Source organism: Lithobates pipiens, unplaced genomic scaffold (genome assembly GCF_037356315.1).
Source record: "Lithobates pipiens isolate NorthernLeopardFrog02 unplaced genomic scaffold, aLitPip1_a1.2 Scaffold_8, whole genome shotgun sequence".
Taxonomy (NCBI): Eukaryota; Metazoa; Chordata; class Amphibia; order Anura; family Ranidae; genus Lithobates; species Lithobates pipiens.
In genome coordinates this window covers 620,488,310-620,504,756 of record NW_027507903.1, presented here as the reverse complement: position 1 = coordinate 620,504,756, position 16,447 = coordinate 620,488,310, and the positions used below count along the sequence as shown (strand labels likewise).

General features: G+C 46.2%; 1 protein-coding gene across 1 annotated transcript in view; it reads right to left on the bottom strand.

Moving 5' to 3' along the window:
- LOC143962359 (uncharacterized) overlaps positions 1-16,447 on the bottom strand; it is a 71,093-nt gene that overhangs the window by 33,712 nt on the left and 20,934 nt on the right. Inside the window, exon 3 of the mRNA XM_077471653.1 lies at positions 9,604-9,704. Coding sequence (XP_077327779.1) covers positions 9,604-9,704 — 101 coding nt within the window. The remainder of the gene's footprint in view (positions 1-9,603; positions 9,705-16,447) is intronic.

The window sequence follows — 16,447 nt, the reverse complement described above, 5'->3', positions numbered from 1 at the left end:
GCTATTACCTTTTCTACCACCACCCCCTCCCTTTAGAATGTAAGCTCTACGAGCCGGGCCCTCCTGTACCTTTTGTATTGAACTGTACTGTAATTGTGTTGTCCCCCTCCCCCCCAATACATTGTAAAGCGCTGCGTAAACTGTTGGCACTATATAAATCGTGTATAATAATAAGAATAATAATAATTGCATCAATCTATCCATGGCCACTGTAGACACCCCCTATTCAGGCAACTGGCCCCTTTTTGGATGCCGGGCGCCTAAATTATAGCTCTAATAGGCTTCAAAAAAGGTGACCTGCGAGCGCAAAGCATTGCACTTGCGGTTCACCCAGGTCGGTTAGCAAAGCAAATAAATATGCTTTGCTAACCCAAAGCAAATGAACACAGGCTACATATGATGGGCACACAGGCTGCATATGATGGGCACACAGGCTGCATATGATGGGCAGAGGCTGCATATGATGGGCACAGGCGCTGAATATGATGGGCATAGTGGCTGCTTTTTAAGAGGCACGGCGGCTGCTTTTTAAGAGGCACAGTGGCTGCATTTGATTGGGCAGTAGCTGCCTTTTATGGGGCACAGTGGCTTCATTTTATGGGCCATATTGGCTGCAATTGATGGGCATAATGGCTGCATTTGATGACACAGTGGCTGCATTTTATGGGGCAGAGTGGTTTCATTTTGTGGGCCACATTGGCTGCATTTTATGGGAACAGTGGCTGTAATTGATGAAACAATGAGGCTGCAATTGATGGTTTATTTTTCAGAATTTTTTAGTTTGTTTTGTTCCCCCCCCCCAAAAAAAAACTGCTTTATACTTAACTGTATTTATTTCAATATGTTTCCATTTCATACGTAGTGCGTTTTATTATAATAATGAAAAATGTTAATGCACCTAAAAACAAAAACGGATTTGAATCAATTTGAATAATTCATTATGTTGTTCCGTTATTTTGGATACTTCAAACATTAACAAAAGGCTCAAACTATCGCATCATGTCATCTGAATGAATACTAATGAATTTGGCGTTTCGTTATAATTTATTTCATGTTCCTTCAAATGTATTACTCTCGTGATTCAGAGATTCGGATACATCCGAATCTCCAAATAACAAAAATTTGTCCAAATTTAGATTTCTAACTAAACAAATCACACATATCTAATGGGGATGACCCATAAATAGTAGATCGCAGTCTACAGGGTCATTGATTTCCTTCAGGCAGGTAAATAGGGCTGATCTATGAAAGGCAAGGAGAACTCCTCTCCATTGTGTCTTGGCTTGATATACCTGTGTGTATTGAGGACAATGCAATGCTATAATGCGTTTATTAGGATCATTTAGACCCCTAACTTTAAGGATGATAAAATGACGGTTAGACATAATGGCATTTTAGGATTAACATGTTGTGGCCAATGAGGGTAGCTGGGTAAGAAAAGACAAAAGGGAAACATAATAGGATTCGGAGCACAGAGAAAAGAGTGCATAAGAAGTGCAGAACATGATTGACATTAAAACCCTCAGTATCTGTAAGTTGAACATGTATTTGACTCTGTTGGCTTGGCGAAAAGCCCAAAGAGCTTTGGGCCTGTGGGTCAGAGAAATACTCCTCTGTTGATCCAACACCGTGACTCCCTCATGAGCATAAAACACAACAATTTTAGTATATAATATAGATACATTATTAAGACCAAATTAGCATTACCAAGTAAATTGGTCTCTATTTGCACAAAGTGGAAAGGATAGGGGGTAGAAGGAAGGGAGGAAGATGGTATTGGGAAAGTGTGGTGTGAAGAAGATGAGCCATTATGGTGCGATAGGATTAGGCTCCATATAAAAATGGCATTAGAGTGCAACATGCTGTTAAGAGGGTATAATTTAGTTTAGTCAAAAAGGTAGAATCTGCACTGCCACCGATTTGGATTTGGAACTGACCGTGAAGGATATATAGCAGACTTAAGCTGCCCACATGAGAGGACATATAGTTTGAACATTCAAAAGTGCATCAGCTATCCAAAGGCTTGATTAGGTTGTCAACGTAAAATATGGACCGGGCAGCTCATGTGCTTTAAACATGAAAGTTTGTATTTTCATATGGTCCATAACGTATCAACACAAAGGTAAATGTTTATAGCTTGGCAAATAGTAGAGTTGACTTATGCCGTGTACACACGCAGCCGTCTATCTGACGGACTTAGTCTGGCGGACTTCCCGCCATACTGTCCGTCGGACTTTCCGAACGGGCTACTTGCCCACACACGGCACTTTTTCAGCGGACTAATACGGCGTACTAAGTCTCCAGGTAGGCAGGGCCCGCGAAGGATACTTTGCTGGCCCCGCCGCCTGGTAGCGACTTAAAGGGGAACCCCAACGCCGAAAAAAATCGGCGTGGGGGTCCCCCCAGGTCCACATCAGACCCTTGTCCGAGCACGCTACCTGGCCGGCCAGGAAAGGGGGGCACAAACGACAACAGAAGACCGGGCCACCGCCTGTAAAAGAGCTAGAAGAAGGCGCGGTGGCCCGGCAGAAGAACCGAAGAGGGGGACAAGACCCCCGAAGTCGGAAGAAGAGGCCGGCAGTGAGGAAGAAGGCCGGGCTCCTCCGCTAGTAAAAGAGCTACAAGAAGATAGCGGAGGAGTCCGGCGAGAAGACCCCCGAAGACGGAAGACCCCCGGAGCTGTGCAATAATCTATTTTATCTTGTGTGTTGTGGTTTTTTTTGTACTTTATTTTACAGGTGAATGGGTAGGGGTACATTGTACCCCATACTCATTCACATAGGGTGGGGGGCCGGTATCTGGGGGGTCCCCTTATGAAAGGGGGCTCCCGGATTCCAATAAGCCCCCCGCCCGCAGACCCCCGACAACCAACGGCCAGGGTTGTCAGGAAGAGGCCCTTGTCCTCATCAACATGGGGACAAGGTGCTTTGGGGTGGGGGGGCCGCGCGGCCCCCCCTTCCCCAAGACACCCCCCCATGTTGAGGACACACGGCCTGGTACGGCTCAGGAGGGGGGGTGCTCGCTCGTGCCCCCCTTTCCTGGCCGGCCGGGTAGAGTGCTCGGACAAGGGTCTGTTGTGGACCTTGGGGGGACCCCCACGCTGATTTTTTTCGGCGTTGGGGTTCCCCTTTAAGTCCATACCAGGTGGCGGGGCCAGCGACGTCTCCTTCGCGGGCCCCGCCTACCTGGAGACCCGTTCGAAATGAGCGGACTTTCCTCCGGGCGGGAAAAGTCAGTTCATTTCAAAAGTATGGCGGACTGGCACACACACGGCCGGATTGTCCGCAGAAATGCAAGTTCGGCGGGAAGATTGGAGTGCAAAACTACTTTCTAAGTCCGCCGTACTTTCGGGTCAAAAAAGTATGCCGGAGGCTACACACGGGGGGATTGTCCGGCGGACTTTTCCACCCGCTTGTTTGATCGTGTGTACGCGGCATAAGAAGTGCTTGAGGTAAACATTATAAGCAGCATTAAAGCTAAATTATTTAAAGGAACAAAGGCTGTTGGGCAATGTCTCTTCTGTAGTCAACTGTTTGGTTTCATTGTATACGTAGGACCTGGTTAAGGCATGGAGAATTAAGCCAGCCATATGTAGCACTCTGGAGTTTAGTCAGGGAGCTCCTCACAAATTTACTTTCCAAGAGTAGTTATCTTGGTCAGTTGATAGGGATCTATTGACTGCCTTCTGGGTGGATGTGTGTCTTCTGCCCCGGGCTGCTAGGCTGGAGATTGGGCCTATCCCAGAGGCATCTGTGTGAAGGCCTATCCAGAAATAAGAGGGCAGCGCAGGGTTGGGACTGCGGCTTGTAGTCTAACCAAAAATTGACGGTTCTGCCAGCCAGAGAACATGTCAGTGGTCGGAGGCCTATATATTCGGATGAGGTCAGGTGTTCTGTGTTCTGTGCCACCCGAACTGCCATCTGGGTGGACGTGTGTCGTCTGCCCCAGGCTGCTAGGCCAGAGATTGGGCCTATCCTAGCGGCATCTAGCTGCAAGGCTGTGTGATGACCTATCCAAAAGTAAGAGGGCAGCGCAGGGTTGGGACTGCGGCTTGTAGTCCAACCAAAAGTGACGGTTCTGCCGGCCAGAGAACCTGTCAGTGGTCGGAGGTGGAAGGGAAGATGTCGCCACGAAGGGACCAACCGCCTTTAACAGGGACCACAGTGAGTAACTGAAGCAAGTACCGGAACCATATTCTCACCGAAGGGCACGGTGGAGAATCAGGAAACTTCAGGTGGTGATCAAGTCAGGGACCCAACCAGCGGAGGAGATGCTTGCAGAGCAGCCTTGTGTGTCAAGCCAGGGACCGAGCTAGTTAGCAGGGGTGAAGCTTGAGGAGTATATGGAGTGCCAAGGCTAGGGACCCAGCAGGGAAGCACGGGTGACTCTTGAGGGAATACCACTGTGAAAACCTCGGAGGAGCTCAAGGCATTCCTAGTCAGTGAATCAGAGGGTCTAGTGAGAGACCAGGAGCTCAGTATTGAAGAACTACAAGGAGCAGTTGTAGTGGAGCTGAAAGAAATGATACATTTGAGTTAGGATTCGGAACTGTTAAAGGACTGTTACTATAGGAGACAGCAATCCTGCACGTGCAGAAGTGGCGCCTTGCTGGGGCCTTTCCCTGCACGGCTGTTCTCCTATTGAAGTCTCGGAATCTGTCAATTGCGTTTGCAACTAAGGGTGTCCTGGCCCTAATCCTCTTTCCCCCAAAATATATAAAAAGGACTGTCAAAAAATATAAAACCTCTTTTACATCCAAGAAGTGTCTGGCGCCCAATGACTTTCACCATCTTTGCACCCACTATGCCTCACAATCCACCATATATTGAAGGATGTCAGCTATCTTTGGCCTTGGAGGTTCTCATGAGAGCAAAAGAGGTAAAAGACCTTGCTGCATTTGGCACCCAACGTGGGGCTCAGGTGTCGTCTTTACAGCAGTCGCCAATAGCAACCAGCTTCAGCTCCATCGGGACTTCACCTGGCTCCATGGGAAGATGGCAAGTAACATTTACTCCTCTTATGGACTGTGTTGTTGTGTGTGATATCAGTGTGGGGAAGAACCATCAAGTCTCATTGCTCATGGGAAAGAATCAGCCTGGTCTTTTGGCACTTACCGCCAGCGATGTAAGGGTTAAAACAGGCCCCAAAATGGACTCCATTACAGTTTTGGCACACCGCAGCAATAAGGAGGCGGGCGCCACAGTTCCCAAGAAACATTTGCACCAATCCAATTGGCAGGGGGAAAAACTTCTGCTCTGCAGAGTAGGATAAGGAAGTGCCGCCACGTCTGTCTAATTGTGGGTTATTGAAGGAGATGGCAAAGCTCATGAGTGAAATGGCGGATTTGAGAAAGTACGCTCCGGGCATCCACATTGATCCGAGCGGCGTAAAAACCTGTCGTGATCGATACCGGGGTGCATTATGTACCAAATGGTCAGTCCTTGTACACAGCCACAGGTTACGAGTCTCTGGGGGTAATCTGTGGAAATTGTACTGGCCTGGCCAAGCAGTTGAGGCTGTGGATCTTCTGTGGACGCTGCAAGGAGCATCTGTCTGAGGTTGCCTCCCCAACTCTACCTCCAAGAATCCCACAAGTGGATTGGGAGAGGAACATTGCTGTACCTTTGGGGGAGTGATGACCAAAGCCTGTCGGTTGTCACCCAAGTTCCAGAAGTTGCTACCTCTACCACAGCAATTACCCCAGGGCACCAACCGATTCGAAGGGCGGAGGTCGGAACAGGTTGCTCGCGCTGATGACTGGGTTACCCGAGAGAAAAGTACAGGGGGGCAATTAAACCAGCAAGCAGTGAGCATGGTGTGCCTGTGGGGGAAGTGATGCCAGTGCCTGTGAAGGGAGTTGATATTGAGGTGCTGATGTAGCAGGTGGAATATCTGTAAATTACCGTATTTGCTGGCGTATAAGACGACTGGGCGTATAAGACGACCCCCTATTTTTCAAGTGAAAACATAGGTTTTGGGCAATACTCGCGGTATAAGACTACCCCCCTTCTGAGGCAACACCATTTTAAAAAAACATTAGAACGATTAAAAAATACAAAGCAAGAATGCCAACTACTCATCCGCCATGCTGTGTTATGTCATAAAGTAAATCAAACAATAATAACACAAACAGATCTATTGAATGCCACAACACTGGAAAGTAGAATTTTTCACTAACCAAACCTATAGCACTTTTGGGTTACATTCTATGGGAATTGTCCACCAAAATGCATTTAATAACCCCCCTGTCATATGTCCCAGATTTACCTGTCCCTCTTGGGTGCCTGAGACCTCAAAGGCAAATAGCAGGATGTATAGTAGTAGGAGATCAGTGAATGGATTTACCCAGGGAAGTATGGTGAGCGGTGTATTATTTTAATGAATACAACTCCTGCTTGGATTGGCAGAGGCTGTAGCATCGTCAGCCCTTGTCTCTCTCTCTCTCTCTTAATAGAATACATCGCTCGCTGGGATTGGCTCAACGGCGTATACTGTTTGTAGCTGCAGCCACATACAGTATTAGCAGACATTTGGGGGCTGACATCCATCGGGCAGCATTGTATACCTGTATACCCGGCGTATAAGACGACCCCTGATTTTTGGGCATTTTTTTAAGTGTAAAAGGTAGTCTTATACGCCAGCAAATACAGTACTTTTCTGGACACAGAACTCGTTTAAGGGAGTTTTTTATTCCACTTTGGCCAAAGTGGACACCTGACCCGACTTTCGTCTGCATGCCAAGTGTTTCAATTACAGCTTACACGGTGTACATATAATTTCAGTATATTACGTCACAAGCAAACATTTCTGTTATACAAACATTTAACCTTTTAAAACAGCCAACCTACTCTACTCTTGAAAAGCAATTTAGCAAAGCTTATACTTTGCACTCTTGCAAAAGTTTGCAGGTACCTTTTGCAGTTACCTTATCTTATCTTGTTAATCAGCTAACATACCAAAGCTCAAGAAGCAAAGCTGATGTCTCAGAGGGAGGGGGGAGGGGGAGTTTTTGAGTGAGTTCTGTGTCACACCACAACCTGTCACAAGTATTCTCAACATGAAATTTCAGAAATGATTCCTAGCTGAAACTCTAAATCAGTCTTTCTGTACGTATAACTATGGCCACATAAACTGACCCTCGTTGCCACTTCAGTGCCATTTAATGTGAAATCTAAGAGAAATTAGAGTGTTAGACTATCTCAAATTCAGATGATTTGTGTGATAATTTATCGGAAATCTTTTTCGGACACCCTGTCTTACTCCGGGAAGTGGGGAGAGAGTGACGAGGAGTTAATAAGCAATGTCCAGGGAGACGAGACACCTGCTACTACTACCGCAAGTGTGCAGATTATGCTGTAAGCCAGTGCAACTCCGCTTATCAGCATTGCCAGTTCCTTCGAGGAGGATCCAAAGAATCCATGGGCTTCCACAGCCCGGCCTATTACGCCTATACCAAGCTCCAAAGTGGATCGTAAGCCAGAGGTAGTTTCTGGGTATCCAGTTCAGCGTGCCCCAAATGCTCAGGTTCTATCTGGGTATGGAGACCCTAAAACCCTGCCTCGGCTTTCTAAGCTCCAGCATATCATAATTAAGAAGGTAGCAGAAAATTACGGGTATTTATGCCCCTACTTTCCTCCTCATTTAGAAGAGGAGATCTTGGAAAAGGAAATACAGTGGGTGGATGAGGCCATCCGGGAATTCCTCCAAGTACCCCTCAAGGTGGACTTTCTAAAATGATCTCCTAAATTGTCCAGGAGAAACCTTCAGTGCAGAATACCTGGGGCTATGGCCGCAAAATCAATCTAGACAGTGTTATCCTCTGTAGGGCAGACAAGCGAGATTTTAAATACCACGTTGTCTCTGGCTTGGGAGCTCAAATTATTTTTTCTGCAAATTCCGAGACGTAGTACTAGAAACGAGAAGGGCAACCCAAGGTCCGATTATGGTAATGTGGGAGAGCCTATATATTCGGGTGAGGTCAGGTGATCTGTGTTCTGTGCCATCCGGACTGCCATCTGGTTGGACGTGTGTCATCTGCCCCAGGCTGCTAGGCCAGAGATTGGGCCTATCCCGGGGGCATCTGGCTGCCAGGCTGTGTGAGGGCCTATCCAGAAGTAAGAGGGTAGCACAGGGTTGGGACTGCAGATTGCAGTCCAACCAAAATGATGGTTCTGCCGGCCGGAGAATCTGTCAGTGGTCGGAGGTGGAAGGGAAGCGGTCGCCATGAAGGGACCAATCATCTTTACCAGGGACCACGGTGAGTAACTGAAGCAAGTACCGGAACCATATTCTCACTGAAGGGCACAGAGGAGAATCGAGAAACTTCAGGCAGATGTGGGTTTCTTGGTCATATGATATGAGTCGGAGGAGGATACGATTCCTCATCTATCGCACTCAGTAAGCAGATTACAGGATCTACCAGGACAGTAGGCACACATACTGTGGATATAGTATCCATAACTTATTTCCAATGGCAAAATTAATTCAGGCAGCACCAGAACATATCACATTAATCATGTTCCCACTTTGGACAAATACACCAGGTTTTTAATGGGGATGGTAGGAGTCAGTTTCTCGATATGTGCTGCAACTGTGGACTGGAGATCCATGATGTTCTCTGGCATGCCACAAAAGCATAGGTTAGACCTGCGTGACCTGTTTTCAAGGTCCTCTAATTTGTATTGGGCAGCAGTATTTTCTTCTTATAGGCGTTCTAATTCTTTGTCATGGTTGTTTAACACGACTGAGGGGTCATTCATTTTTGTCTGCAGGTAAGACTTTCTTTGACTGATCTCATGGATCTTTTTGGAGAAGCACTCTCATCTGTTTAGACAATGTCATTGTCTGGAGAGCCTTATGCACCATTTTATCTCTTTGAGACAACAGGTCCTTGTAGGCTGATATGTCCCTTTGAGGTGAAGGTGAGCTTGCATGTCTGTCCTCTTCATCTTCTCTGTGAAGTAGAGTTACAGATAGCCATGAGGGAGGTCAAATTCAGCAGGTGCCATCTTGGCTGCAGCTTGGACCAGAGCCTTTTTTATAGAGCAGATTAATAGCTTGCTTCTCATGCCTGGGAGGTGCCATATTTGGGTTGTAAATAGCAGCAGCAGCAGGTGATAATGAGCCCAATAGACAATATTATTTTATCTGGCCTGCTTTTAAGATTGGTTCAATGAGGAGCAGAGCTTACTGAAGGCACGTCTGTCAACAGTGGCCTCGAGCATGCGCCTCCCCCCATTATTCGGTTTTTTTTTTAACCTTTTTGTCTGGATATGGATTTGTGTTTCTCTGAAGCTTGTTTAAATTAATTAAAGGGTTGATTTATGAAGAATTAGCCATTTGCTCAGTGAAAGTGCATGTACATTCATTACGTGTTAATGGGGAAAAAACAAATGTAAATAGGCTATAGCCTGTGCGGTTTGAATATAAATCTATGTTACAGGGAGGACTTAGAGAAATCTCATCTGCTGTGTTAATACAAGTCACAGACTCCATCATATATACTGTATACTGTTTGTCAGAGTTCAATTTATCAATAGATCCTGAGAAAAAAAATCCCAGCCGCCCCTCTACCGCTATCATATAGGTTGCTGTATTACCAACCTCTACAAGACACTCCAGTCCTGGCGGCACCATAGCGGTTGGTTTGGAGAAGGTGGAGCCGCTTTCCCATTGCGGCTGAGACTGGATAAGTGCAGGATATCCTGTAACAAAAACAAAAAGAAAAAATACTATTCAAGTATTTGAGGTTTTTAGGGTGCAAAAAGAGCTACACACAACCTAGTATGGAAAGGCTCTCAGGCTTGGGAGCTCAAACAATTTTTTCTAAAAATTCCGAAACGTGGTCTCTTGGACAAGGGGAGGATGTAGCACCCTGGTGTTTAGTCAGGGAGCTCCTCACCAAGGTTAGAACCCCTGTGAAGTTTTTATGGCTGTGTCCCTGCTTAGGAGATTCAATCTCTATTCGTTCTGGCAACCATTATCAAAAATTGAGGGGAAATAAAAATTTGACAGCTGTCCGCAGAAGAAGAATAAAGGGAAACCTTTCAATGGGGACATATATACAAAAAGCAAGAAAAAGAGGGAAAGCCAAAAATAAAAAACACCACATCCCAATTAGACAATTGAAACCAAAAGGGGACTAAGCCCTTGTACACACGGTTGGAGATTCTGACAACCAAATCCGAATCTAAAACCAGATTTTGTCCGAAACTGTTGTATACAAACGGTCGGACGAAGTTGTCGGAAAATCCGATCGTTCAGAATGTGATGACGTAATTTCGTTACGACGGGACTACGTTCAGGCTAGTAGCCAATAGCTTTGATGTAGGAATTTAATCTGAGCATGCGTGGCACTTTGTCCGATCGGAATTCTCTACACGTGATCGGAGTATGTCCGATCGGAGCATTTTGTCGGAAAATATTTCCGGCAAGTTGGAAAATTTGGTCCGACGGATATTCCGACGGAAACAGTCCGATGCAAACTACACACAGTCGGAATATCCGACAAAACAGTCCGATCGGACACATTCCGTCGGAATCTCCGACCGTGTGTACAAGGGCTTAGAGGTCACTAGACCTCGGGACTTTTTAGGTGTTTGATTGTATGCTAAACACACAATCAAACACCTAAAAAGTCCTGAGGTCTAGTGACCTTTCAATGGGGACATATTTGCTTTTTTTTTGTCTTCTCTATTTCCTTCTTTCTCCCTCATCAAAAATGATGAGTTGAACGTACTTGAGCACAGTTGAGTGCCAAAACCAAACAAGTCAAGTCAAATTTTAAAAAAGGTGAAATTTTCTAGGATAATTGGCAAGGTACTGTCAATCAACGTAAACTATACCAAGCCACATGCCCTCAAAATGGGGGTTACCTTGCCAGGGGGGGAACACCATTGCAAAGAACCTCGTCCCTATGCAGTTGAGGTCAAAGTACCCCACTGAATGGTCTGCAGTTTTAAGTGGGGCACCCCAGGGCTCTGTCCTGGGACCAATCCCATTTAACCTGTTCATAAATGATATAGAGGTTAGAATAAATAATTCAATCTCACAATGTTTGCTTTTGATACAAGGCTATAGGGCAGTGATGGTGAACCTTGGCACCCCAGATGTTTTGGAACTACATTTCCCATGATGCTCAACTACACTGTAGAGTGCATGAGCATCATGGGAAATGTAGTTCCAAAACATCTGGGGTGCCAAGGTTCACCATCACTGCTATAGGGTAATAACTTTACAACAGGATATAGCAACTCTACAGGAAGACCTCGATGAAATAGAGGGATGGGCAAACACAGGGCAAATGAGGTTCAAGTGTAAAGTAATATGAATGCACGCTACACACTAGGGGGAGAACATTTGGGGGAATCATAGATGGAGAAAGATCTGGGGGTCCTTGTAGATCACAGCCTCAGCAACAGCATGCAATGCCAAGCTGCAGCAAGCAAAGCCAGTCGAATATTAGCATGCATTAAAAAGGGTATTTACTTAAGGGATAAAACTATCATTCTAATGCCCCGTACATACGATCGGATTTTCCAACAACAAATGTTGGATGTGAGCTTGTTAGCTCCAACCATGTGTATGCTCCATTGAAACATTTGTTGGTGGACTTTCCGCCAACAAATGTTGGCTAGCAGGTTCTCAAATTTTCCGCCAATAATCTTTATTGTCGGAATTTCTGATTGTGCGTACACTAGTCCGACGCACAAAAGTTCACGCATGCTCGGAGTCAAGCAGGAGTCGCACTGGCTATTGAACTTCCTTTTTCTCGGCTCATCGTACGTCTTGTACATCACCACGTTCGTAATTGTTGGTCAACATGTGTGTGACTGTGTGTATGCAAGACGAGTTGGAGTCAACAACCTTCAAACAAAATTCCACGGTTTTGTTGTCAGAAAGTTCGATCGTGTGTACGGGGCGTTGCACTTTACTAGACTCTGGTTCGGTATGCCGTCCAGTTCTGGTTTCCAGTCCTCAGAAGGGATGCGCTGGAACTGCAGAGAGTCCAGAGAAGGGCAACCAAGCTAACAAGCGAACTGGAGGACCTCAGATATGAGGAACGACTACAAGCATTAAACGTATTCTCCCTGGAGAAGAGACGGTCAAGGGGGGATATGATAGCCATACACAAATATCTTAATGGTGACTGCAGCATAGGGAGGAAACTATTCAGTCTTAGGTCACTCAAGAAGACACGTGGCCACTCAATGAAGTTGGGTTGAACCTTAAACTGAGTAAGGGTTTTTTTTTACTGTTAGAGCAATGAGGATGTGGAACTTCCTTACACAATCGGTGGTTTCAGTGGGTGCTGCCACTAATTTCAAAAAATTCTTATGCCGCGTACACACGACCGGCGGACTTTCGGCAGAGTTCCGACGGACTTTCCGAATGAACGGACTTGGCCACACACAATCACACCAAAGTCCGACGGATTCGAACGTGATGACATACAACCGGACTAGAATAAAGAAGTTCATAGCCAGTAGCCAATAGCTGCCCTAGCGTTGGTTTTTGTCCGTCGGACTAGCATACAGCCGAACGGATTTCTTGGTCTGGCAGAGTTCCGGTGGAAAAATTTAAAACATGTTCTATTTCTAAAGTCCGCCGGATTTTTGGCAAGCAAAGGTCCGATGGAGCCCACACACGATCGAATTGTCCAACGGACTCGTTCCGTTGGACCTTTGCTGTCAAAAAGTCCGGTCGTGTGTGCGCGGTATTAGATACACACACACAGATTGAACTGGATGGACTAGTGTCTTAATTTAGCCTTACCAAATTGGGGGCATGTTACCTGGAATAGTTTGGGAAGAAGGGTGGGTGCAAGCTAGTTCATGATTTTTTTTTTTCACATGGGGTCCCCTTTAACCACTTCCCGACCGGCGCACACACATATATGTCGGCAGAATGGCAGGGACAGGCAAATGGGCGTAAGGTACGTCCCTTTAAATTTGGCGCCGTGCCATCGCTCGCGTGTGTCGGTCGGAACCTCCGTGAGTCCGGTCACTGGTGCCGCGGGCTCGATCGCAGTGGGGATACCCGCAATCGTCTCATGGAGAGGAAGAACGGGGACTTGCTAAAGTAAACAAGCATTTCCCCGTTCTGGCTAGCAACAGTGACACTGATCTCTGCTCCCTGTGATTGGAGCAGAGAGCAGTGATGTGTACTACACAGCCACGCCCGCCCACAGTTAGCAACACACCCCTAGGACACACTTAACCCCTACACTACCACCTAGTGTTAACCCCTTCACTGCCAGTGTCATTTACACAAGAATCACTGCATTTGTATAGCACTGATTGCTGTATAAATGTAAATGGTCCCAAAAATGTGTCAAAAATGTCCGATGTGTCCGCCATAATGTCGCAGTCACAATAAAAATCGCTGATCGCCGCCATTACTAGTAAAAAAAAAAAATGTATTACTAAAAATGCCATAAAACTATCCCCTATTTTGTAAACGCTATAACTTTTACGCAAACCAATCAATAATCGCTTATTGCGATTTTTTTACCAAAAATATGTAGAAGAATACGTATCGGCCTAAACTGAGGAAAAAAATAAATTTTATACATTTTTGGGGGATATTTATTATAGCAAAAAGTAAAAAAAAAGTGTTTTTTTTTTTCAAAATTGTCTCTTTTTTTTGTTTATAGCGCAAAAAATAAAAACGGCAGGGGTGATCAAATACCACCAAAAGAAAGCTCTATTTGTGGGGTAAAAAGGACGTCAGTTTTGTTTGGGAGCCACGTCGCACGACCGCGCAATTGTCAGTTAAAGCGACGCAGTGCCAAATCGCAAAAAGTGGTCTGGTCTTAAGCCAGCAAAATGGTCCGGTCTGTAAGTGGTTAAAACTCATACTAAACCTAAAGGGCCTGGTATGAATTACTTTTTTTTTTTTAACTATCCCTAGCTCCTTTGCTTACATGGCTGAGGATTGTTCTCCAGCCCGGAAATGAGACTGGATCTATCTGACTTGCTGCAGCTTTTCATTCACATTTTGAGAATCTCAAAAGGAAAAAAAAAAAATAAAAAATGTTGTCGCAAAAGCTTAGAAAGCATGAGCTGGAATTTAGGCTCAATTTGTTAGTGTATCTAAATCTGCTAGTACATCTAGCACTCCCCTCCCTCCAGACTGAGAATTCTGCTGTCCAAAGGTGTCTCTGTGCTCCATCCAAGTGGGGTCACTCTACTACAGGAAGCTTTAGCGAAATGCGCTGGGGATGCGGCCTGGCGGGAGCCCAGGCTGAGGTTATCACTACTATAGGACTCCGTGGATGTGCAGCACCAAGGGATCTTCTCCTCCCTACTTTCAGTGGCTACTGAAAGACCGTGCAAATAGACCATGCGATTTGCCTGCAGCTGGGTTTTTGAAAAGGTGAATGGACTTTTTTTTTGCGCAAATGCAGGCATGGCAGCCCATTCATTGAAATGGGCTGTCGTGCCTCCGCAAATGTGGGCAAAAAATGCTAAGCTGTGACCCTAGCGTTAAGGATTGGTTTCATCTGGCCAATTATCAGGTGGTCTTTTACAACTGCAGCTAACAGCCGAGTGAATGTGTGGTGAATGATCAGTTGACCATTCGATGGTTTTTAAGACCCCTTTCACACTGGGGCGTTTTTCAGGCGCTTTAGCGTTAAAAAAAAAGCGCCTGTAAAGCGCTTGAAAGAAGCCTCATTTCCAATCCCAATGTGAAAGCCCGAGTGCTTTCACACTGAGATCCCTGTCACACCGGGGCGTTTTTCAGGCGCTTTAGCTTTAAAAAAAAGCACCTGAAAGAATCCGCAACTGCAATCCCAATGTAAAAGCCCGAGTGCTTTCACACTGAGGCGGTGCGCTGGCAGGGCGTCAAAAAAAGTCCTGCAAGCAGCTTCTTTGCAGCGCTTTTGGAGCGGTGAATACACCTCTCCTAAAGCACCCCTTCCCATTGAAATCAATGGGAAGCGCCTGCAAAACGCCTGAAAAGCGCCTGCAAAGCGCTTTTGGCAGCGGCGCTTTGTGGGCGATTTTAACCCTTTATTTGGCCACTAGCGGGGGTTAAAAGCGCCCCAATAACGCTTGAAAAACGCTGGTAAAGCGCTGCTAGTTTAAGCGGCGCTTTATGAGCGTTTTTCGGGCGCTGACATTGTGAAAGGGCTCTTAAAGCACTCGGGATTTCACATTGGGATTGCAGATGAGGCTTCTTTCAAGCACTTTACATGCACTTTTTTTAACGCTAAAGCGCCTGAAAAACGCCTGTAAAACGCCCCAGTGTGAAAGGGGTCTTAACCACTTCCGGACCGCCCACCGTCATTATACGGTGGTACTTTGAAGAGAGATATCGTTGTTATGGCAGCAGCTAGCTACCATAACCCCCAGTATCCTCTTCTACAGCGGGCGGTCCGCTTCAAGATAAAAGTGGTCTCTGCGGCAGATTCGCCGCAAAATCACTTTTATCAGCGGCAGGAGCTCCAGTGCCCCTCCGCTGCTTACCAGAGCCGTCGGCAGCGGCAGAGGCGATCGGATGTTGTCCCTTGTGTGACATGGAGATGAGGGAGGGGAAGATGGCCCGCACCCATCTCCATACCTTAACAGGGCGGAAGTGACGTCAAAACATCACTTCCGCCCATACCCTAACATTATCTTTCACAATATAAAAAAAAAAATGGGCTAACTTTACTGTTGTCTTATTTTTTTAATAAAAAAAAAAAAAAATTTCCAAAACAAAGTGCGCTTGTAAGACCGCTGCGCAAATACGGTGTGACAGAAAGTATTGCAACGACCGCCATTTTATTGTCTAGGGTGTTAGAAAAAAAAATGTATGTTTGGGGGTTCTAAGTAATTTTCTAGCAAAAAAAACTTGTTTTAACTTGTAAACAACAAATCTCAAAAAGAGGCTCAGTCCTTAAGTGGTTAAATCAGCCCGGAAGTTTTAATGGAGTGATCAGCTACATAAGGGGGTGTCAAACTCAATTTTGTTGTGGGCCGCATTAGCATCATGGTCGCCCTTAAAGGGCCCATTCTATCTGTAGCCCCCCCCCCCCCACCATCAAAAGTCAAGTGTCCCCAACCTCCCTTCCATCGCAGTGCACCCCCTTACCTTGTGCTGCTGCTGGGAAGCAGAAAGTCTGTGCAGGGTCTGGAGGAGGACCAGAGGAGGGTTGGAGTCAGCTGCCGGAACCTGCCGCATGCTGAGACCAGTGAAGGCGGAGGCGAGGGGGTGCTGCATCTGCACAGAGAGGTGCAGGATCTGTAGTAGAAGCTGTGTCCTCCTCTCTGCTGCCAACTGCTGAGAGGGATGGGGGGAAGATATCAGAGACGAGCCTGGGTGTGGCCCTTTGCATGTTTTTATCTGGCCCTAGGGGTACTGTTCCTTATACCAATAAAAGGTACTATTCCTGTCACTGGCCCCAACAACGGGGCACTATTCCTCCCATTGACACCAACAACGGGGCGCTATTCCTACCATT